The 21,274-nt window shown below is 39.5% G+C and overlaps 2 protein-coding genes across 8 annotated transcripts in view; one reads left to right on the forward strand and one right to left on the reverse strand.

Moving 5' to 3' along the window:
* Nucleotides 1–1,650, reverse strand: part of NDUFAF2 (NADH:ubiquinone oxidoreductase complex assembly factor 2) — a 209,852-nt gene extending 208,202 nt beyond the window's left edge. Inside the window, exon 1 of the mRNA XM_517748.7 lies at nucleotides 1,396–1,650. Within this exon, the coding sequence (XP_517748.2) occupies nucleotides 1,396–1,522 (127 nt within the window). The 5' untranslated portion in view covers nucleotides 1,523–1,650. The remainder of the gene's footprint in view (nucleotides 1–1,395) is intronic.
* Nucleotides 1,512–21,274, forward strand: part of ERCC8 (ERCC excision repair 8, CSA ubiquitin ligase complex subunit) — a 71,837-nt gene continuing 52,074 nt past the window's right edge. For 2 of the 7 annotated variants that reach the window (XM_003310718.5, XM_063811225.1), the window contains exons 1-2: nucleotides 1,512–1,846; nucleotides 17,820–17,915. In XM_003310718.5, coding sequence (XP_003310766.2) covers nucleotides 1,770–1,846; nucleotides 17,820–17,915 — 173 coding nt within the window. In that variant the 5' untranslated portion in view covers nucleotides 1,512–1,769. Of the gene's footprint in view, nucleotides 1,847–14,636; nucleotides 14,658–17,819; nucleotides 17,916–21,274 lie in introns of those variants that run through there. The other 5 variants (XM_063811222.1, XM_063811224.1, XM_063811221.1 and 2 more) reach the window with 4 other exon arrangements.

The raw sequence follows: 21,274 nt of genomic DNA on the forward strand, positions 1-21,274 counted from the left end.
TTCTGATGGTGATGGAATTATTCTATCACTTGAATCGAGTGAGGTTACTCTACTCATTTGTCAAAAACAATAAAACTGTACACCATAAAGGGTGAATGTTACTGTATGTAAATTATATTTCAATTTAAAAAAACTCAATCTGACAGTTTGCATATTTTTAATTTTACTGACAACTTATGGAAAAGAAACATCTCTCTGCTTGCAACCTGTCAAGAAATACTTAACACCATGCTATGTTCTTTGTAGGCTTTTTTCTTTTTTTGTGAGACATATACCCTGCCTGACAGAGGAGCTCATTAGGGAAACAAGTCTAAATATTAAAATAAGTTACAGAAAAAGGCCAGGCAAAAATAAATTAATTGAGTGATAAATCACAGAATACATTTTATATGTGTGGGAAATGAATGGCACATAATCTTGGAAAGGTCTTAGTGCTTCTCAACATTGCTGATCTTATATTATCTCTAACTTTCAAGTGAGGATGATGAGACTTGGAGAGGACAAGTACTTTTTCCGTGATTCCCGAGCTATCAGGTGTCAAAGCTGAGATTCTAACCCACGCCTCTTCGCCCAAAACCTGACATTTTCTGCATGCAGCGATGGAACAACACAGAAGAGGTTACGACGGCGGCTACACAGTGTGATTTCAATGGACAGCAACGCCTCCTTACTCCCCAAACAACCCGCTCAACTACTTGGCACGAATCCTACACAGTAACACCATGATTAGTGCCACGTTTCTTAAATTGAGCTCAACGGGGTCTTGGAATGTCAACTCCCGAGAAAGGAATCAGCGAGCCTTGTGGGGATATGGACCTACTTCTGACAAGTCTTGGTAGTAAGGAAGGCGCATGGGGCCAGCGCCGGAGCCAGGGTGCCACCGAAAAGGGTAAACACCAAGAAAGAGGACAGCCGAGGCGCTGAAGATACTCCTCTTCAATTACACCACTCAGCTCTGGGTCACAAGGCTGGGAACAGCGTACGAAAAACCCCTCCCCTGGCCCTTCTAGCCCCTTTGGTGAAAGATTTCCGTGGACTTTTCCCTGCCTCCGTCGCCAGTCCAGGGCTAAAACTGAGGCTCCTCTACAGGCGTGGCTGGGAGGAAAGTGGTGGTGCGCCTTACAGCGCAAGCAGCCCGGGGCACGCCGGGGGAAGGCGCTGGGTAGTAGGGACCGCGGACGCACGAGGCCGGGCCAAGGCGCCCAGAGCCGGGCCGGGTAGGGCTCCGATGCCAGAGTGAAGGGGTCGACAGGGGCGAACGAACTCGGGAAATTCTCTCCGGTGACACCCTAAGTGTCGCATGATGCGTTAGTTGACTAGGGGCTCTCACTTTTCCCTCCTTTACTGACCTCGCAATCACTGCCCACGCAATCGCTGCCCACGCCGCCACCTCACCTCTCCAGTTCTTGTACTGCGGGATGTAGTAGTATTTGTTCCCGAATTGGTCTGTGCCCACGTGCTCCTTCACTTCCCTTGACAGCGATCTCCACAAGGCGCGGAACAAATCCTGAGACCAACCCATGCCGTCCACCCAGTTTCCAGCGCTGCCAGCAGCGGGACCCGCAGTAGGGGTAATGCTCCAGCCGCCGACCCAGCCCACCGAGGCGGAGAAGTCAGGCCGGCCTCCATCCTGGAGCCCTTCTAGTAACGGCGCTCACCATTGGCCGGATATATCACCGACTGACCAATGGGAGACTCTGCTGTTCCAGTCCCGCCCCTGAGCTCTGTCATGGCGACGTCCAGTGCTCCAGCCGGTGTGAGGACACGATATGCTGGGGTTTTTGTCCGCACGCCAAACGGGTTTGGAGGACCCTCTTCGCCTTCGGAGAGCAGAGTCAACACGGAGGTAAAGAAAACCTTACTTTTTGGCTAACAGGCCAGTTAGAATCTGAACCAATGACTGTAAGCTTTGCCCCACACTTTCCCGTCTCATCGCTCTCCTGCCACCAAACAATTATTTGCCCTCTAATGCTGTGTGGCTTGCTAAAATAGGATCCCTTTTATTTACTGGTAACAACTTGCAGGCGGGGGGCGGCGGGGGTGGGGGGGGGGTTCCCCCGCGGGCTCAGGTGAAGACACTATAAACCTAAATAAGAATACTTCGTTGTACTGTATTCCTTCTCTCTTAAGTTACTCCAAAGAATAACTGCCCTCCATGGACTCGTTCATTCATTCAGTCTGCATATTTAGTGAGTTCCTACAGTGTGTCAGGCAGCCTATGAAAGGCAGAGGACACAGGCCAGGAATTGAACAAAGTTCAGAATGACTAGAGCGGAGAATTGGGGTAGGGACCATTGACAAGAGATGAAGTAGACAGAAACTAGATGAGGAAGAGCCTTGTGTACTTGAGTAGAGGTGTGAAGATGAGAATAAGGTAACAGCTATTGCGTTTTGTTTTCTGCTTGGAGAATGGGTTGCAACTGAGAACGAGAGTGGGAGCCAAGTTAGGTAACTGTTGTGATTACACTTGTCCGGGAGAGAGTTGTTGGAAGCCTGGGCCACAGAGTTGCCAAGTAGAATAAAGATAGTGGAGAGATTTGAACAACGTCTGAGAAATAGAATCAACAGGCCATGCAAATTGAGTGGATACGTGAATGACAAAAAGAGAAGAATGAATAATGATTCCCAGATCTATGCCTTGTATAAGAAGTTGAATGTTGGTAATATACTCTGAGAGAGGGTTTTCCAAAGGGAAGAAGCAAGTTGTACTTTTAATTTTGCCCACATTAATTGAGGAACCTGTGAAGATATTTACTTGGAGAACACAGTTGCTTATGAGTTCTGCGTTCTGGAGAAATTTAAATATTAGTTTCCAACATTTTATCCATTACGTTTTCAATGTTGTGAAATATCTCTGAGAGTTCCTTTAATGTGTTTTTTTTGCCAGTGTCACTTCCTCTGACACATCATCAGCCTTTCATCACAATCACTTTTCCTCATTTATGTCTATAAGTTCACCTTCACTGATTTCCTCAGTCTGCATATCTAGAATGTCTCAAATGGCGGCAGTGTCATTGTTGCCACAATCAGCATGTTCCCACAGGCAGCTTTTTTTTCATTTGCTCCATTTATGTTTAATGCAAGTTTCACTTCTAGTATTATCACTCTTCTTTAGTGCACTTTCATTCTTTTGGCCAATTTCCTCTTTTAATCTGTAAAATTCCATGTGGGTTTATCTCAAGGGCACAGAAATATTAATAACAAACCTCCATGCTTTGCAGCCTGTGTGTGAACTGAATAACAGATGCACAGTAACCAATCACCCATAGACTTTGAAAGAAGTAAAACTGCAAATGGGTCACTAATTTTGATTCATATGTTATTTATGTAATGATTTGTGAACTGAAAAGCTAGTAGCAAACTTTTATGCTATTTCTCACAGTTAATAAACTGTGGTAACTGAAATTCATATCAGACTGTGCGAAGTGAGGATTGCTTATATGTTTAAGACAAATAAAGTATTTAAAAATTAAAAAAATATTTTTTTTTTTGAGGCAGGGTCTTGCTCTGTCACCCAGGCTGGAATGCAGTGGTGCAATTACAGCTCACTGCAGCCTCGACTTTCCAGGCTCAAATGATCCTACCATCTCATCCTCCTAGGTAGCTGGGACCACAGACATGTGCCCACACACCTAGCTAATTTTTAAATTTTTCGTAGAGATGGGGTCTCCCTATGTTTCCCATTCTGGTCTTGAACTCCTGGGCTGAAGTGATCCCCCTGCCTTTGCCTCCTAAAGTGCCGGGATTATATGTGCGAGCTACCACACAGCCTAAAATTTTTTAAAAAATATTTCCATCATTAAGTGATGTTTTTGCTTAAACAATTATATAGTTCCATTTTATTCATAGGAGATGTCTGCTGTTCTTCCTTGTCATCATGTAAGAGCAAAACCATGAACACTGATATGCAGTGTTCACAGTTTACACCCTCTAAAAAAACATTTTACAACTTTATTGAGGTATAATTGACATACAATAGCCTGCACATTAAATGAGAATATACAATTTGATGAATTTTGACATATATTTACTTTTGAAACCATTACCATAATCAAGAGAACATCCATAACCCTAAAAAATTTTTGACGGTCGTTTATAATCCCTGTCTCCCTTCTTTCTCTGCTTTACCCTCTTCCTTCTCTAGAAACTACTAATCTGCTTTAGGTCACTATAGATTAGTTTGCATATCTAGTATTTTATATAAATGGAATCTTTTTTGTCTGGCTTCTTTCACTCAGCATAATTACATTATTTTGAAATTTCTCCATGTTATTGCATGTATCAATTCCTTTTTTTTGCTGTGGAGTATCCCACTGTGCAGATATACCACAGTTTATCTAGTCACTTGTCGATGGACATCTGAGTTGTTTCCAGTTCAGGACTAATACATTTACAGCTGCTCTGAAAATTCATGTATGAGTCATTGTATGAACATATGCTTTTATTTCTCTGAAGTTAATGCATAACAGTGGAGCTACTAGATAAATCCTTTACTTTTTAAGAAACTGACAGTTTTCCAAAAGCATTTTCCAGTCCCACCACTAATAGGTGAGAGTGCTAGCTGCTCCATATTTATGTTTCCCCTTTCCTGCTTTCATTTGACTATTTGAACATTATTTAGTATTCTATTTTATATACTATGGTTTTGACTATATCTTTTTGTATAATTCTTTAGTGGCTGCTCTAGGAATTATAAAATACTTACTTTTCATTGTCTACTTCAGATCATTTCATTGTTTTACTGCTTCATTTGGCATATAGAAACCTTATCACCCTTTCCCCTGCACCATATATATATTGTTGTCTTATATTTTATATTTACATACATTATATACTCCATCAGACAGTATAATTTTTTCCAACCATCAATCATATTTTAAGGAAAAAAATAGCCATTATATTTAACCAGATAGTTATTTCTGTTGCTGTCTCTTTATTCCTGATGCCTCAAATTTCCTTCTTATATCTTTTTCTTGTCTCTGAAGAATATAGTTTATCAATTTTTTTAGAGTAGGTCTAATGGTTTCTGAAAAGGAATCTGCAGCCATTCAAATCATTGTTTTCCTATAGGTAATTTATCATTTTTCTCTGGTTGCTTTGAAGACTTCGTCTTTAGTTTTCAGCAGTTTAATTATGATGTGTCTGGTTGCAGATCTCTTTGGATTTATCCTAGTTAGGGTTCATTCTGCTTCTTGAACTTGTAGACTTATATCTTTCCATAAACTTGGGAACTTTCCAGCCATTTTTTCCAATGTTTTTTCAACACTACACTCTTTCTTTTCTCCTTCTAGACCTCCAATGACAAAAATGTTAGTCCTTTTATAATTGTTCCTCTGATCCCTAAGGCTTTGTTCTTTTTCCCTCCGATCTTTTTTCCTCTATATTGTTAGATTGTATAATTTTAATGGATCTATCTTCAAGTTCACAGATTTCTTCCTCTGCCATCTCCAATCTGTTAGTGAATACATTAAGTTAAAATAATTTTATATTGAAAACTAAAATTTCCATTTGGCTTTTATTTATGTCTTCTATTTCTTTGCTAAGACTTTCTGTTTTAACATCTGTTTCAAGTGTGTGCACAATGGCTTGCTCAAGCTTTTTTTTTATTTTTAGAGATGAGGCCTCACTGTTTTGCCCAGGCTGGTCCTGAACTCCTAGGCTGAAGCAGTCCCCCTGCCTCAGCTTCACAAGAGTCACTGGGATTACAGGCTCGGGCCACCATGCCAGTGTTGCTCAAGTTCAAGCATTTTACAATGGTTGCCTTGAAGTCTTTATCAGATAATCTCAACACTTGTGTCATCTCAGCTTTGGCTTGTTTTGTTTGTCTTTTCCCATGCAAGTTGAAATTTTCACGGTTCTTTATATGCAGGGAAATTTTGGATTGCATCCTGGACATTTTGAATACTCTGGGTCTTGTTTTGATCCTATGAAGAATGTTGATATTTTTGTTTTAACATTTAATTAGCAAGATTAGGTTCAGGCTACAAGAACCTACCTACTTATGGACTGTAGTTTTAATGTTAGCTCAGTTTTCAAAGTCTCTTCAGATCTTCCCCAGGTGTATGCCATTCAATGGTCAGACTGTGACCTGAGTGATTAGCTCAATTTTCAAAATCCTTTGTATACGACTCAGGGTTAGATCTATGCATGCCTCACTCAGGGATGAGTTCTGGAGTTTATAAACAACTTTATGGGATCACTTTCCTGAGCTCCTTCTTCTCTGTGATCTCCTGGATGCTTCCCAATTCTCTGGGACTCCCTGTTTTGGCCATCTAGCCAGAAACTTTAGGGTTCAGTTACCCTGTTCTGCCATATGCTTCCAAGTTTAGGCCCAAGTCTGGGCTCAGAAGTGAGAAGAGAGGCAATAAACAACAGGGATTGCCCCTACCCTCTTGGGATCGGGGCTCTGATGAACAGAGAAAACAATTTCCCTTCCTCAGAGTTCTGGCTTCTGCAGGCCACTATGCGTAGCCATAGCCATTTCTGTCATGGGATTGTCTGTGGCTGTTTACTTTTCAGAGTCCTCAAGTAGCTGTCTGTGCATTTTGTTTAGTTTTTATAGTAGTATTACCCAGAACTGAAGTATTGAATAATGAATGAAATTATCAAATTAAATATCACAACTCATAAAACAAGAATTAAAAGACCAGTAATGAAAATGATAAGAGATTAGGAGGGTAGATTCAAAAGATCTAGCAGACAATAATAGTTCCAGAGGGAGAACAAAACAAACAGTAATAAAGAAAAAGAATTGCAAAAGATCTGGATTCATAGACTCAAAGGGCTCACTGAAGTCCAGACAAGATTGATAAAAAAGACATAAAAGTATGTATACCTAGTAAATTTATCTAGCAATGAAGAAAATATTATTAAAAGCTTCTAATGGTAAAGAATTTACCATTCATAAAGGTAAAACATCTCATCAGTAGTTCTAGAGACTAGAAAACACTGGAATGATACCTACTAACAAGAAAGAAGTATTGCAGCCTGTAATCCCAGCACTTTGGGAGGCCAAGGCAGGTGGATCACTTGAGCTCAGGTGTTCGAGACCAGCCTGGGCAACATGGCAAAACGCCATCTCTACTAAAAATCCAAAAATCAGCCGGGCGTGCTCCGGGTGCGGTGGCAGGTGCCTGTAATCCCAGCTACTCACGTGGCTGAGGCACGAGGATCTCTTGGTGGAGGTTGCAGTGAACTGAGACTGTGCCACCCTCCAGCCTGGGTGACAGAGCAAGACTCTGTCTCAAAAAGCAACTAAAAGTTATCTAAAAATAAAAAAAAAGAAGTATTGCAACCGGGGAATCCAAACAAACCAGTCTATCAGAAGAAATATCTTTGTGCTAAGGTTCATAGAAATATTTTACCCAATTTCCCTTCAGGAAAAAAATTAGGAAAGAACGTTAATCAAAAAACAAATGTATTTGAATGAAATCCGAAGGAACATTAAAGATGAAGAGGAGAGGAAACCTATGAACCTTGCAGTATGTGTATGATTAAATGTAAATATATAATAATAAACAAGCTGGAAATATATAATATGGCTGCGAAATTTTTTTTAGACACTTCTCAATTGACAAGATGGAAATGAATAGCAACTTCATTAAACTAGCAAAAGTAAAGGTAAAAGAAGAAACCATGACATTAAGTAAAGAAGGAATAATACCAAGTATATCAGATGTCATAACAAAGGTGAACAGGCTGATTTCTTCCATTAAGAAGCATATATTATCAGATTAATTTTTAAAACAAAATAAAGCTAAAAGCTGTTTCTCATAAATACATTAAGTTAAAATATTTTAAAATACTTTACAAAATTCTTGAATAGTTAAAAAGTTAAAGGATAAAGAGAGATCAGACAACTGTAAACAAAATGTGGACATCACTACGAATATTAGGTAAGGTAAGATTTAAGGTTAAAAGCACCAAACATTTTAAAGAAGGACATTATATAAAGCTACATATATATGGAGGAAATGAAGAAACAACAAACTAGATTTAGTAGATACATGACTTTACATCCCTTAAGTGGAGAACGTACATACTTTTTGTAAGTCAGTGGTACATTTACCAAAATTGTTCTTGGCCACTAAGTAAACTTTAACAAATTCAGCCAGGCGCTGTGGCTCACGCCTGTAATCCCAGCACTTTGGGAGGCCGAGGCAGGTGGATCACCTGAGGTCAGGAGTTCGAGACCAGCGTGGCCAACATGGTGAAACCCCGTCTGTACTAAAAATTCAAAAATTAGCCAGGTGTGGTGGCGCACGCCTGTAATCCCAGCTACTCGGGGGGCTGAGGCAGGAGAATCGCTTGAACCCTGGAGACGGAGGTTGCAGTGAGCCGACATAGTGTCACTGCACTCCAGCCTGTCGACAGAGCGAGACTCCGTCTCAAAAAAAAAAAAAAAAAAAAAAAAAAAATTCAAAAAGGTAGCGATCTTACAGGCCACATTCTTTGATCATAAGGTATAGAAACTGGAAATAAATCAATTCATGGTAACATCACCACCACCTCTCATGTTTTGGAAATTCATAATTACATTTCAGAAAACTCCAGAATCAAAGATGAAATGAAAATTGAAGTTACAAGTTGGAAATCAAGGAAAAGGAGAATAACCACTTCTACAACTTAGGGGACCCAGAGAAACTTATATTCAATGAAACTTCGTAACCTAAAAAAAAAAAAAAATATATATATATATATATATATGTATGTATGTATGTATACACACACACACACGCATACATATGAACTCATTGAACAAAAATAATATGTAGCCATCTTAAGACACTAAAACAGAGGAGAATGAGAGGAAATGGTGTATAGGAGGCAGGACTAACTTGGCAGCTCCCACTCGGATGGACAGAGCAGTGTATGGAGATGCATATCGTGAACTTTTGCTATAAGAACTACCACAGGAACACTCCAGGAAAGCTGAGAGGATCCACAGACCCTTTGAAGGAAGTGGATTGCCGCTGCAGGCACTGTGGGACAGCCAAGGAACTGTGAGTTGGCTGGCTTTCTCAGCTGGGAGGCTTAAAGCCTGGGGCAAGTCCTCAGCCCTGCTGGAAATAAACTCAGAGCTGTTGTAGGGGCACAGTGGGAGTGAAACCAGCCCTTTAGGCTGTAGGTTGCATGGGAGCTGGGTGAAGCCTTCGGCTGCCGGCCTTCCCCAACTTCCTTGGTGACCTGTGTGACACAGCAGAGGCAGCCATAATCCCCCTGGGAACATAACTCCATTGGCCTGGGAACCGTGCCCCCATCCACCACAGCAGCAGCGGCAAGCCTCACCCAAGGAGATCTGAGCTCAGACATGCCTAACCCTGCTCCCACCTGATGGTTTTTCTCTACCTGCCCTGGTAGCTGAAGACAAAAGACATAATCTCCTGGGAGCTCTATCGGCCTGCCCACCACCTAACCCTAGGGCAAGCATGTATCCTTTCTATACTACTGCAGCTGATGCCCTCTTGAAAGTGCCACCTCCTGGCTGGAGGCCAACCAACACAAAACCAGCACATTTAACAAAAATACAACCAAGGGCCCTCATAGAGGCCACTTCACTCCCCTGCCGCCTCTACGGTTGCCGGTGCTGGTATCCACAGCTGAGAGACCTGAAGACAGATCACATCACAGGACTCTTTGCAGAAACTGCCCTGTACCAACCAGACCCCAGTAGCTCTGCTGGTTGGCTAGATCCAAAAGACAAATAACGATCACTGCAGTTTGGCTCTCAGGAAGCCCCAACCTTAGGGGAAGGAGGAGAGCACCAAATCAAGGGAGCACCTCGTGGGACAAAAGAATCTGCAGAGCAGCCCTTGAGTCCCAGATCTTCCCTCTGACATAGTCTACCCAAATGAGAAGTAATCAGAAAAACAATTCTGGTAATATGATAAAACAAGGTTGTTTAACACCCCCAAAGGATCACACACCTTAGGGGAAAAGGATTCACATAAATACAAAAAATTGACATAGAATACCTGACATCAAGATGGAAGTTAAAAAATTCCTTGAACTGAATGATAATAGTGACATAACCTATCAAAACCTCTGGGATACAGCAAAAGTGGTGCTAAGATGAAAGTTCATACCATTAAATGCATACCTCAGGAAGTCTGAAAGAGCACAGACAGACAATCTAAGGGCATACCTCAAGGAACTGGAGAAACAGCAAACCAAACCCAAACCCAACAGAAGAAAAAAAATAACCAAGATCAGAGCAGAAATAAATGAAATTGAAAGGACAACAACATCAAAACACAAAAGATAAATGCAACAAAAAGCTGGTTCTTTCAAAAGATAAATAAAATTGATAGATCATTAGCTAGATTAACCAACAAAAGAAGAGAGAAGATCTGGTAAATTCAATTAGAAACAAAATGGGAGATATTACAACCCTTACTACAGAAATACAAAAGATCATTCAAGGCTACTATCAACATCTTTATGCACATAAACTAGAAAACTTAGAGGAGATGAATAAATCCATGGAAATACGCAACCCTCCTAGATTAAACCAGGAAAAAATAGAAACCCTGGACAGACCAGCAACAAGCAATGAGATTGAAATGGTAATAAAAAAGTTACCAAAAAAAGTTTAGGTACAGACTCACAGCTGAATTATATCAGACATTCAAAGAAGAATTTGTATCAATCCTATTGACACTGTTCCAAAAGATAAAGAGGGATTCCTCCCTAAATCCTCCTGTGAAGCCAATATCATGCTAATACCAAAACCAGGAAAGAACATAACAAAGACAACCGCAGACCAACATCCCTGATGAACATAGATGCAAAAACCCCCAACAAAATACTTGCTAACCAAATCCAGCAGCATATAAAAAATATAATCCACCATGATCAAGTGGGTTTCATACCAGGAATGCAGGGATGGTTTAACATATGCAAGTCCATAAAGGTGATACACCACACAAACAGAATTAAAAACAAAAATCAGATGATTATCTCAATAGATGCAGAAAAAGCATCTGACAAAATCCAGCATCCCATTATGATTAAAACCCTCAGCAAAATCAGCATAGAAGTGACATACCTTAAGGTAATAAAAGCCATCTATAGCAAACCCACAGCCAACATTATACTGAAAGGGGAAAAGTTGGGAAGCATTCCCCCTGAGAACTGAAACAAGACAAGGATGCCCACTTTCACCACTTCTATTCAACATAGTGCTGGAAGTCCCAGCCAGAGCAATCAGACAAGAGAAAGAAATCAAGGACACCCAAATCAGTAAAGAGGAAGTAAAACTGTTGCTGTTTACTGATAACGTGATTGTATACCTAGAAAACCCTAAAGACTCATCCAAAAAGCTCCTAGAACTGGTAAATGAATTCAGCGAAGTTTCAGGATACAAAATTAATGTACACAAGTCAGTAGCTCTGCTATACACCAACAGTGACCAAGCTGAGGATCAAATCAAAAACTCAACCCCTTTTATAATAGCTTCAAAAAAGAAAAATAAAATACTTAGGAATATACCTAGCCAGGGAGGTAAAAGACCTCTACAAGACAAAACACTGCTGAAAGAAATCATGGATGACACAAACAAATGGAAACACAGCTAAATTCTACATTCGGATGGGTAGAATCAATATTGCGAAAATAACCATACTGCCAAAAACAATCTACAAATTCAATGCAACTTCCATCAAATACCACCATCATTCTTCACAGAACTAGGAAAAAAAGAGCCTGCATAGCCAAAACAAGACTAAGCAAAAAGAACAAATCTGGAGGCATCACCTTACCCTTCTTCAAACTATACTATAAGGCCATAGTCACCAAAACAGCATGCTAGTGGTAATAAAAATAGGCATATAGACCAACGGAACAGAGTGGAGAACCCACAAGTAAAGCCAAATACTTACAGCTAGCTGATCTTCAGCAAAGCAAACAAAAACCTAAAGTGGGGAAAGGACACCCTATTCAACAAATAGTCCTGGGACAATTGGCAAGCCACATGGAGGAAAATGAAAATGGATCTTCATCTCTCACCTTCTACAAAAATCAACTCAAGATGGATCAAAGACTTAAATCTAAGACCTGAAGCCATAAAAATTCTAGAAGATAACATTGATAAAACCCTTCTAGACATTGGCCTAGGCAAAGACTTCATGACCAAGAACCGAAAAGCAAACACGACAAAAACAAAGATAAATAGATAGGTCTTAATTAAACTGCACAGCAAAAGAAATAATCAGCAGAGTAAACAGACAACCCACAGAGTGGAAGAAAATCTTCACAATCTATACATCCAACAGAGGACTAATATCCAGAATATTCAAGGAACTCAAATCAAGAAAAAGATAAACAATCCCAACAAAAAGTGGGCTGACATGGATAGACAGTTCTCAAAAGAAGATATACAAATGGCCAACAAATATGACAAAATGCTCAACATCACTAGTGATTAGAGATGTGCAAATCAAAACCACTATGTGATACTACCTTAGTCCTGCAAGAATGACCATAATCAAAAAATCAAAATATAGTAGATGTTGGCATGGATATGGTGAAAAGGGAACACTTTTCCACTGCCAGTGGGAATGTCAACTAGTACCACCACTATGGAAAACAGTGTGGAGATTCCTTAAAGAACTAAAAGTAGTACTACCATTTGATCCAGCATTCCCACTCCCGGGTATCCACCTAGTAGAAGAGAAGTCATTATACAAAAAAGATACTCGCACATGCATGTTTATAACAGCACAATTCGCAAGTGCAAAAATATAGAACCAGCCCAAATGCATATCAATCAACAAGTGGATAAAGAAAATGTGGTTGTGTGTGTGTGTGTGTGTGTGTGTATCATGGAATACTACTCAGCCATAAAAAGGAATGAAATCATGGCTTTTACAGTGACCTGGGTGGAATTGGAGACCATATTGTAAGTGAAGAAACTCAGGAATGGAAAACCAAACATTGTATGTTCTCACTCATAAGTGGGAGCTGAGCTATGGAGGACACAAAGGCATAAGAATGATACAGTGGACTTTGGGGACTCGGGGGAAAGGGTGGAAGTGGGGTGAAGGTTAAAAGACTGCACATTGGGTACAGTATGTACTGCTTGGGTGATGGGTGCCCCAAAATCTCAGAAATCACCACTGAAGAACTTATGTAACCAAACACCACCTGTTCCCCCCAAAACCTATTGATAAGTAAAAAATTCTAAAAATTCAAAAAAGTAAAACAAAAACTAAGTAATATATAGTAGATAGAAAATACAGGGGCTGGGCGTGGTGGCTCACACCTGTAATCCCAGCACTTTGGGAGGCCAAGGAGGTGAATCACCTGCAGTCAGGAGTTCGAGACCAGCCTGGCCAACATGGTGAAACCCCATCTCTACTAAAAATACAAAAATTAGCCAGGTGTGGTGGCAGATGCCTATAATCCCAGCTACTCAGGTGGCTGAGGCAGGAGAATCACTTGAACCTGGGAGTTGGAGGTTGCAGTGAGCCGAGATTGCGCCACAGCACTCCAGCCTGGGTGATAGAGCGAGACTCCGTCTCAAAAAAAAAAAAAAAGAAAGAAAGAAAGAAAAAAAAGGAAAAAATGCATATATAGATATACATACATATAATATACATCCTATAAAAGCCATTTAAAACATTAAAACAAAAATAAAAGGTAAAAACTGAAATTAAATAGAAAATTTGGGCAAGCATGTGCCATAGAAGAAGTAAGAGACTGATAAAATATTTAACAATCAGTTTGGCATGGAAATGAACTAAGCCAAGTGAATGCTAGCTATTAATAACCAGTAAGCAATGCTTTTATATAAAAAAGAGATTGGAAAGGTGATTTTAAAAGACACCAGGGCTTGCTTTTTGTCCTTACCCTTCTACCCCAGGCTCTTCTGCCTTCCCTCTTCTCTTTCCCTTTTTACCCTCCCTCCTTTATGTGTCTACTCTTTCCTCTCTCCTCACCCATTTTCCCTTCTCTTTTCCCTCTACTCCTATGCCATTGTGTTGGGGGAAGTCCTCAAGACCATCCCCAGGTTTTATGATTTTCTAGAAGGGCTCAGAACTCAGCATTTAATTATGACTCAATTACTCATGACTGTGATTTATTACAGTGAAAAGATACAAGATAAACTCAGCAAAGGGAATAGGTGCATGGGCAAAGTGTGGAGGAAACCAGGCACAGGCTTCCAAGAATCCTTTCCCAGTGGAGTCACACAGGACACACTCTATTCCTTTAGCAACAAATTGTGACAACATATGTGAAATGTCTATCAGGGAAGCTCATTAGAGACTCAATGTTGAAGGTTTTTACTGGGTACCGTTCATAAAGGCACCCTCTATCTAGCATGTACCAAAATTCCAGACTCCCAAAAGTAGAGCAGGTATTCATCATAAAGCACATTATTTTCTCAAATAGTTTAGGCACAGTGAGCCATTCTTATCCAGTCATGGTGGGCACCCTCCTGAAATCCCAGACTGTAACCAAGAGCCAATCTTGCAAGCAGAACTTTTTAAGGGTAGCCGTCTCAGGCCTGCTATGTTAACCTATGTTTTGTACACCTTGTCTCCTGCCACTCCCCACCTCTCTTTCCCTTTATAGTATTATTGCCCTTTTCCCTTCATCTTAAACTCTCCTTCTAGTTCACAGGCAATTCAGTCCTGAAGTCATTATGTTGGGCAGAGGTAAGCTTTCTCACTTAGTATGGGATTAGGTTTCCTAGAGTGGAATTTCAGAGCCTGAGCAGGTTGAGGAAGTAGTTTAATTGTGGGGACATACAAATTTAGGTGATAAGGATTTTAGAGGAGACAGAAATCAGAGCCCAAGCTGTTGGGGGAGGGGATGGTAGTGGAGATGGGAGATTGGTTACATACAGGGGATTGATAAATATATTGATAGTAATGGGAGCCATGCTTCTTACTGGGAGCCATGCTTCTTACTGTTAGGAAGAGGGAGCTGAAGGAAAAGATGATTACCTTTATACATGTTTGAATGATACTGTTTTACTTGTTACAAAGAGCATATATTCTGTTGTAATTTGAAAAATGATCATATGGAAAAATGTTTTCAGAAAAATGGCAATTTCAATGGAAAAATATGAAAAAAAATGTTTTGATGAAATATTGAAGTTCAGAAATGACAGAACAGCATAGTGGTCTGGGGAAAGAATGTCAAAGTTCAGGGCCGAATGTGGTGGCTCACACCTGTAATCCCAGTACTTTGGGAGGTGAAGGTGAGAGGATTGCTTGAGGCCAGGAGTTCCAAACCAGCCTGGGCAACATAGCAATACTTCATCTCTGCAAAAAAATACCAAAACTTAGCCAGATGTGGTAACATGCAATTGTAGTCCTAGCTATTTGGGAGGCTGAGGCAAGAGGATCCCTTAAGCCCAGGAGTTTGAGGCTATAGTGAACTATGATTTTGCCATTGCACTTCAGCCTGGGTGACAGAGGAAGACCCTGTCTCTAAAAGTAAATTTAAAAAAAAATTTAATGTTAAAGTTCAAATGCGGCTCAGCCAAATATTAGCTGTGTGACCTTGGGCAAATTACTCTTCTATTAATCTTATAATCAGGAGATGCATTTTATAATAATCACCACTCCTGGGACTACCACTTATTACACTTCTTATTACTACCTATTACAATGAGTAGTGGGCTTTTTTTTTTTTTTTTTGAGACGGAGTCTTGCTTGCTTTGTCACCCAGGTTGGAGTATAGAGTGCAGTGGCATGATCTCAGCTCACTGCAACCTCCGTCCCCTGAGTTCAAGCAATTTTCTCACCTCAGCCTCCTGAGTAGCTGGGATTATAGGCATGCACCACCACGCCTGGCTAATTTTTTTGTATTTTTAGTAGAGACGGGGTTTCACCATGTTGGCCAGGCTGATCTTGAATCGCTGACCTCAAGTGATCCGGCCTCCTTGGCCTCCCAAAGTGCTGGGATTACAGGCATGAGCCACCATGCCCGGCCTGGCTTTTTATATTAGCTGTTATTGTTATTGATCAAAGTCAGATAACTCATTACTGTTTGTCTGGATATTTAAACCTAAGGCTAAATTGCAATGTATATAGATGTATTGCAATAAATGTCACCCAGGCTGGAGTGCAGTGGCGCGATCTCGGCTCACTGCAACCTCTGCCTCCTGGGTTCAAGCGATTCTCCTGCCTCAGCCTCTGGGATTACAGGCATACGCCACTAGGCCTGGCTCATTTTTTAGTTTGTTTTTGTTTTTGTTTTTGTTTTTGTTTTGAGACGGAGTCTTGCTCTTATCACCCAGGCTGGAGTGCAGTGGTGTGATCTCGGCTCACTGCAACCTCCGCCTCCCAGGTTGAAGTGATTCTCCTACCTCAGCCTCCCAAGTAGCTGGGATTACAGGCACACGCCACCACGCCCAGCTAATTTTTGTATTTTTAGTAGAGACGGGGTTTCACCATGTTGGCCAGAATGGTCTCAATCTTGTAACCTCGTGATCCTCGGCCTCCCAAAGTCCTGGAATAACAGGCATGAGCCGCCGCACCTAGCCTAATTTTTGTATTTTTAGTAGAGACAGGGTTTAGCCATGTTGGCCAGGCTGGTCTCGAACTCCTGACCTCAGGTGATCCGCCCACCTCAGTCTCCCAGAGTGCTAGGATTACAGGCATGAGCCACTGCGCCTGGCCTGCTTGTCATTGTTGTACTATATGTAATGTCTAGAAGACAAAGGGACATGTATATCTTCAAATCAGATACTTTATACTGCTAAAATGATTTCCAAAATGCTTATAATTACTTGTACTAATGTCAATGAATGAAAGTATCAGTTTATGCCTTTCCAGCATTGTGCATTGTTATCTTTTTAAAAAACTGATAATTTTATAGGCCAAAAATTTATAATTTGATATTTAAACTAGCATTATTTTAATCAATAATGAATTTAGAAATAATTCTGGTTAAATTAGTGTAGATGCTAATAACAGCCAACAGATTAAGAGAGATTCAAATAGTTAATATTCGCTAGATACTTACAAGGTACTAGGCATTGTAATTAGCACCTTTTATATACAAACTCATTTAATCTTAATAATATGCTCACCAGGATAATGATGGTTTACAGTTATAAAATATCAGAAATGTCATTTGTCTTAGTTTGTGAGAGTACTTGTTAATTATTTGTATTGATATTTAAGTGGCTTTATTTAAATACACATAAATGTTCAGTTGAACATAGTCTCTTTTCTTTTAAGACAGGATCTCACTCTGTCACCCAGGCTGGAGTGCAATGAAGTGATTATGGCTCACTGCATCCTCGAACTCCTGGGCTCAAGCAATCCTCCTGCCTCAGTCTCCTGCATAGGAGCCCACCACCATGCCCAGCTTATTTTTATTTTATTTTTTGTAGAGATGGGGTCTTGCTATGTTGCCTGGGGTGCTTTCCAACTCCTGGTCTCAGGGAGTCTTCTCACCTCAGCCTCCCAAAGCACTAGGATTACAGGCATGAGCCACTGCACCCAGCCCATACTCATTTTTTATTTCTGTCTGTCTTTAAGAAACATTTCAAGGAATTTTTTTAATCCTGTAATTTATGCTTTTGTCCATTAGATGTCCTCAGCTACATTTATCAGAATTTAACTTTTTTCATACAAATTTCAGTCTCTAAATACCTTTAAAAGTTTGCATGTAATTGTTACTACTGTTGATATTTTAAACATTTATACAAGATCTCTAAAAATCTGTAAATACATTAGGATGTGTGGTAGAAGATTTAGACATTTCTTGTGATTTTTGTACCATAAGTAATCTTGGTTAAATAAGAAATTTTTAAATGTTAAATTACTTGTTAATTTCTTTCTCCCCCTTTTATTTTTAAGAGTTTTGGGACTGGAATTAAATAAAGACAGAGATGTTGAAAGAATCCATGGCGGTGGAATTAACACCCTTGACATTGAACCTGTTGAAGGGAGATAGTAAGTTTATTATACTTGTATAATCATTTTTCTTTCTAAGTGAAATGCAGTAAAACCTGCTTTTTCAGATTAATGATGTAGAAGTTTCGTTAAAATTAATGAAAATCCTAAATTGTAGCATTTTTGAATCTGGCATTATTAATTTCAAATAAATACAAAACATCGAACCTACCAAATGTTGTCAAATAAACATTTCCAAGCTACTTTAATATAAATATTTACTTATTGTTAAATTAACAAACATTGAACTTCTTTTGGATGCAGAGGGCTTTTAGGTGCTAGAATGTGTCTTTAGGTGCTTTTTTAAAACATAGTTGCTACTCTCAAAAAAGTCTAATGGTAAAATAAATATAAAAAGTGAAAGACTCTTTTGAAGAATTAGATTAGAAACAAATAAGAATTATATTTGAGTTCTTCCTGGCTTTACCCTTACCTAACCTTTCGAATTATCAGTTGCCTTAACTATACAATGGGAACAATAGTACCTACCTAACAAGTTTGTTTTGAGGATTGAGATAATATGCACAACATGATTAACGTAAGACCTGGCACGTCATAAACAGTTGCCACCACTGCTGCCACTATTAATCAAAAGCAGTATTACATATACTTTTACTCCTTTCAGCCCAGTCTCTACACAGCAGCCAAAATGCTTTGAAAAACTCAATTCTGAACATATTCTCCTACTTACAATTCGTCATAACACTGCATTACTCTTAAAAGACCGTACAAAACCTTTCATGTGGCCTACAATTAGGCCACATATAGCATTAACTAAAGGAAGCAGTTTGTGTTATGGTATGTTTCATGTGGCCTATAATTAGGCCACATATAGCATTAACTAAAGGAAACAGTTTTTGGTGTTATGGTATGTTTAGCATTTCCCCCAGAATTTTTATTTTATACTGAAATATTATTATTAATACATTAAGTCAAGTCAGAACAGATTTGATAAACTTCCACTTTTTACTTCCAGCTTCCACCATGGTCTCATCTACTAGTATATGAGAAACATCTTACTTTAGCATGTGGTTAAATCTAAAAGATGACGAGTAATCATTCTTTTCTTTTTCCTGACCTTTTCCAGGCTCAGTGTAACACCTTCTATTCAAGGACAGCTGGGGGGGCACTCACTTATGAAACATGCAGACATGAGCAGCAGGAGATAGCTGACTTTTGGGTTTGGATGCTGGTCAGGAAAGTAATCAATACTGTTACTCCAGCCAGCCACTTGGTGTAGTAATCAGTTGTGTGGCCTGTGATGTATGAGAAGCCAGTAGACTACCAGTTGGCAGAGTTGGTGAGAAATGTGGGAAGTTACAGATTATATGTGCATGAAATATATTTGAGAAATGCAGATGAGGCATCTTTTAATACAGCACATAGAGAAAAGTCTGAAGACTCTTGCTACAGTGATTTTCCGCTTTATTGCATGGTAAAAGTCTACAACTATTTCATTGTTTGCTAAGACTTGTATTTTGCATTAACCCCTTTTGATAGCAACAAGAGATATTAAAAGGAAAGTGTACATTCTGTGGAAAACTAAAAAAATCGATGTGTATATAACTTGTTCAAAACACCTGTTAATATTTACCATCCACCATGAGAGCTGTAAAGGTGTCACTGAAAATCAGATTGGAAACCAGACAGAATACACAAATCTGGCAGAGATTTTCAAAGTAAGGTGTTATTTTACAAAAAGTATCTGAAAATTACAGTTTAACAGGTGCAACTGCAGAGGGTGCATTTGCGTATCACTCTGTGAAGCTTGAATTTTCTTTTATACCTTTTAAATTCTTCTAAGTTAATTTCATTCATCTTTAATACTAAGTTTTCTTGTCTATATAAAAACATGAAACCATATCTCTTCATACTCTATCAGCAAAAAGTATCTCATAGTTAATGTCAGTGCCATCAGATACTTCAAATAGAAAGTTAATGGAATCAGAGAAAAGCTTTTGGAAGCCATTTTAACAGAGTCAAAACATCTGACATTATTGTACATACCATATCAATTAAGATTAAAATTTCAACTTTTAACATAATTTTGTTTTATATTGATAATACATCTGTATGGCAAGAAAAGCAATGTTTCGTGAAGATTAATTATGAAGCAAAAGTGTTTTGGGAATTGGTTGCAGTATACATGTAACTCACAACTGTGTCCAAACATTTTATCAATCTAAATAAAAGTTGTAGTTGTTAAAATTTACAAATATTTCTCTATGTACACAATTAGAGTAACTGAACTACAAAATGTAATAAAGCTAATGTGGAATATTTTTTAAAATAACTAAGTAGGGCATTATTAGCAGTCTTTCTTTACTGCCCATCAATTGGATTTTTGAGCCTTCAAATAACTACTTTTAAATTAACCCTATTGTTTTATAAATTGGTATTGAATTTATCTTAAAAACAAGTCTATAAATCAATACATGCTACTAGTTCATGAACTATTTGTGACTGGGTCACAAGATAAGGATCTTGTGCTAAAACATAAATCTACTTACACCACCATTTACACACACCATTTAAAGGAGCTAAGACATGTTTGTAACAAGACATTCTCAGTGAAGAAAGACGTGTGTTTGTTTCTGGCACAAGCTCCTTATCTTGGAGAGTTAAATAGCACTGGCTCTACATTTAATTGTATTTTGTTCAAAATCAGATGAAAATCTTTCAATCAAAATACTCAGTGAATGTAGTGCCAAAAACTGTAGTTTGGGTGCCATTCTTGAAAGATGACAGGCTAGGCGCAGTGGCTCACACCTGTAATCCTAGCACTTTGGGAGGCCGAGGCGGGCGGATTACCTGAGGTCAGGAGTTCAAGACCAGCCTGGCCAACGTGGTGAAACCCCGTCTCTACTAAAAATAGAAAAAATTAGCCAGATGCAGTGGCGCGTGCCCGTAATCCCAGCTACTCTGGAGGCTGAGGCAGGGACTTGAACCTGGGAGGCAGAGGTTGCAGTGAGCCGAGATCATGCCACTGTACTCCAGTCTGGGCTACAGAGCGAGACTTCTTCTCAGAAAAAAAGAAAGAAAGATGACAATGTCAATGCAGTTTTTAACGTTACTCTAGTTCTCCATTAAAACACATAAAGAGACTAAAAATGGCAAATAGGAAAAACCAGATTAACACTTACAACCAAACTAGGTCATGAAGTATCCCTACAAACCCCAAACTGTGAATAAGTGGGAACAAACCACTGACAACTAAAAGATCTGTGCACTACCAGCATTTTTGCTAGAGGAGGCAGTAAAAAGCGATAAGGCATCTGATATACCTGGATAAGTCCAAAGTAACCAACAGGTTGGTTGAAAACTTAGCAAGCAAATTTGACTACAGCAGCTCAAACTGG

The sequence above is a fragment of the Pan troglodytes genome, chromosome 4 (genome assembly GCF_028858775.2).
Source record: "Pan troglodytes isolate AG18354 chromosome 4, NHGRI_mPanTro3-v2.0_pri, whole genome shotgun sequence".
Taxonomy (NCBI): domain Eukaryota; kingdom Metazoa; phylum Chordata; class Mammalia; order Primates; family Hominidae; genus Pan; species Pan troglodytes.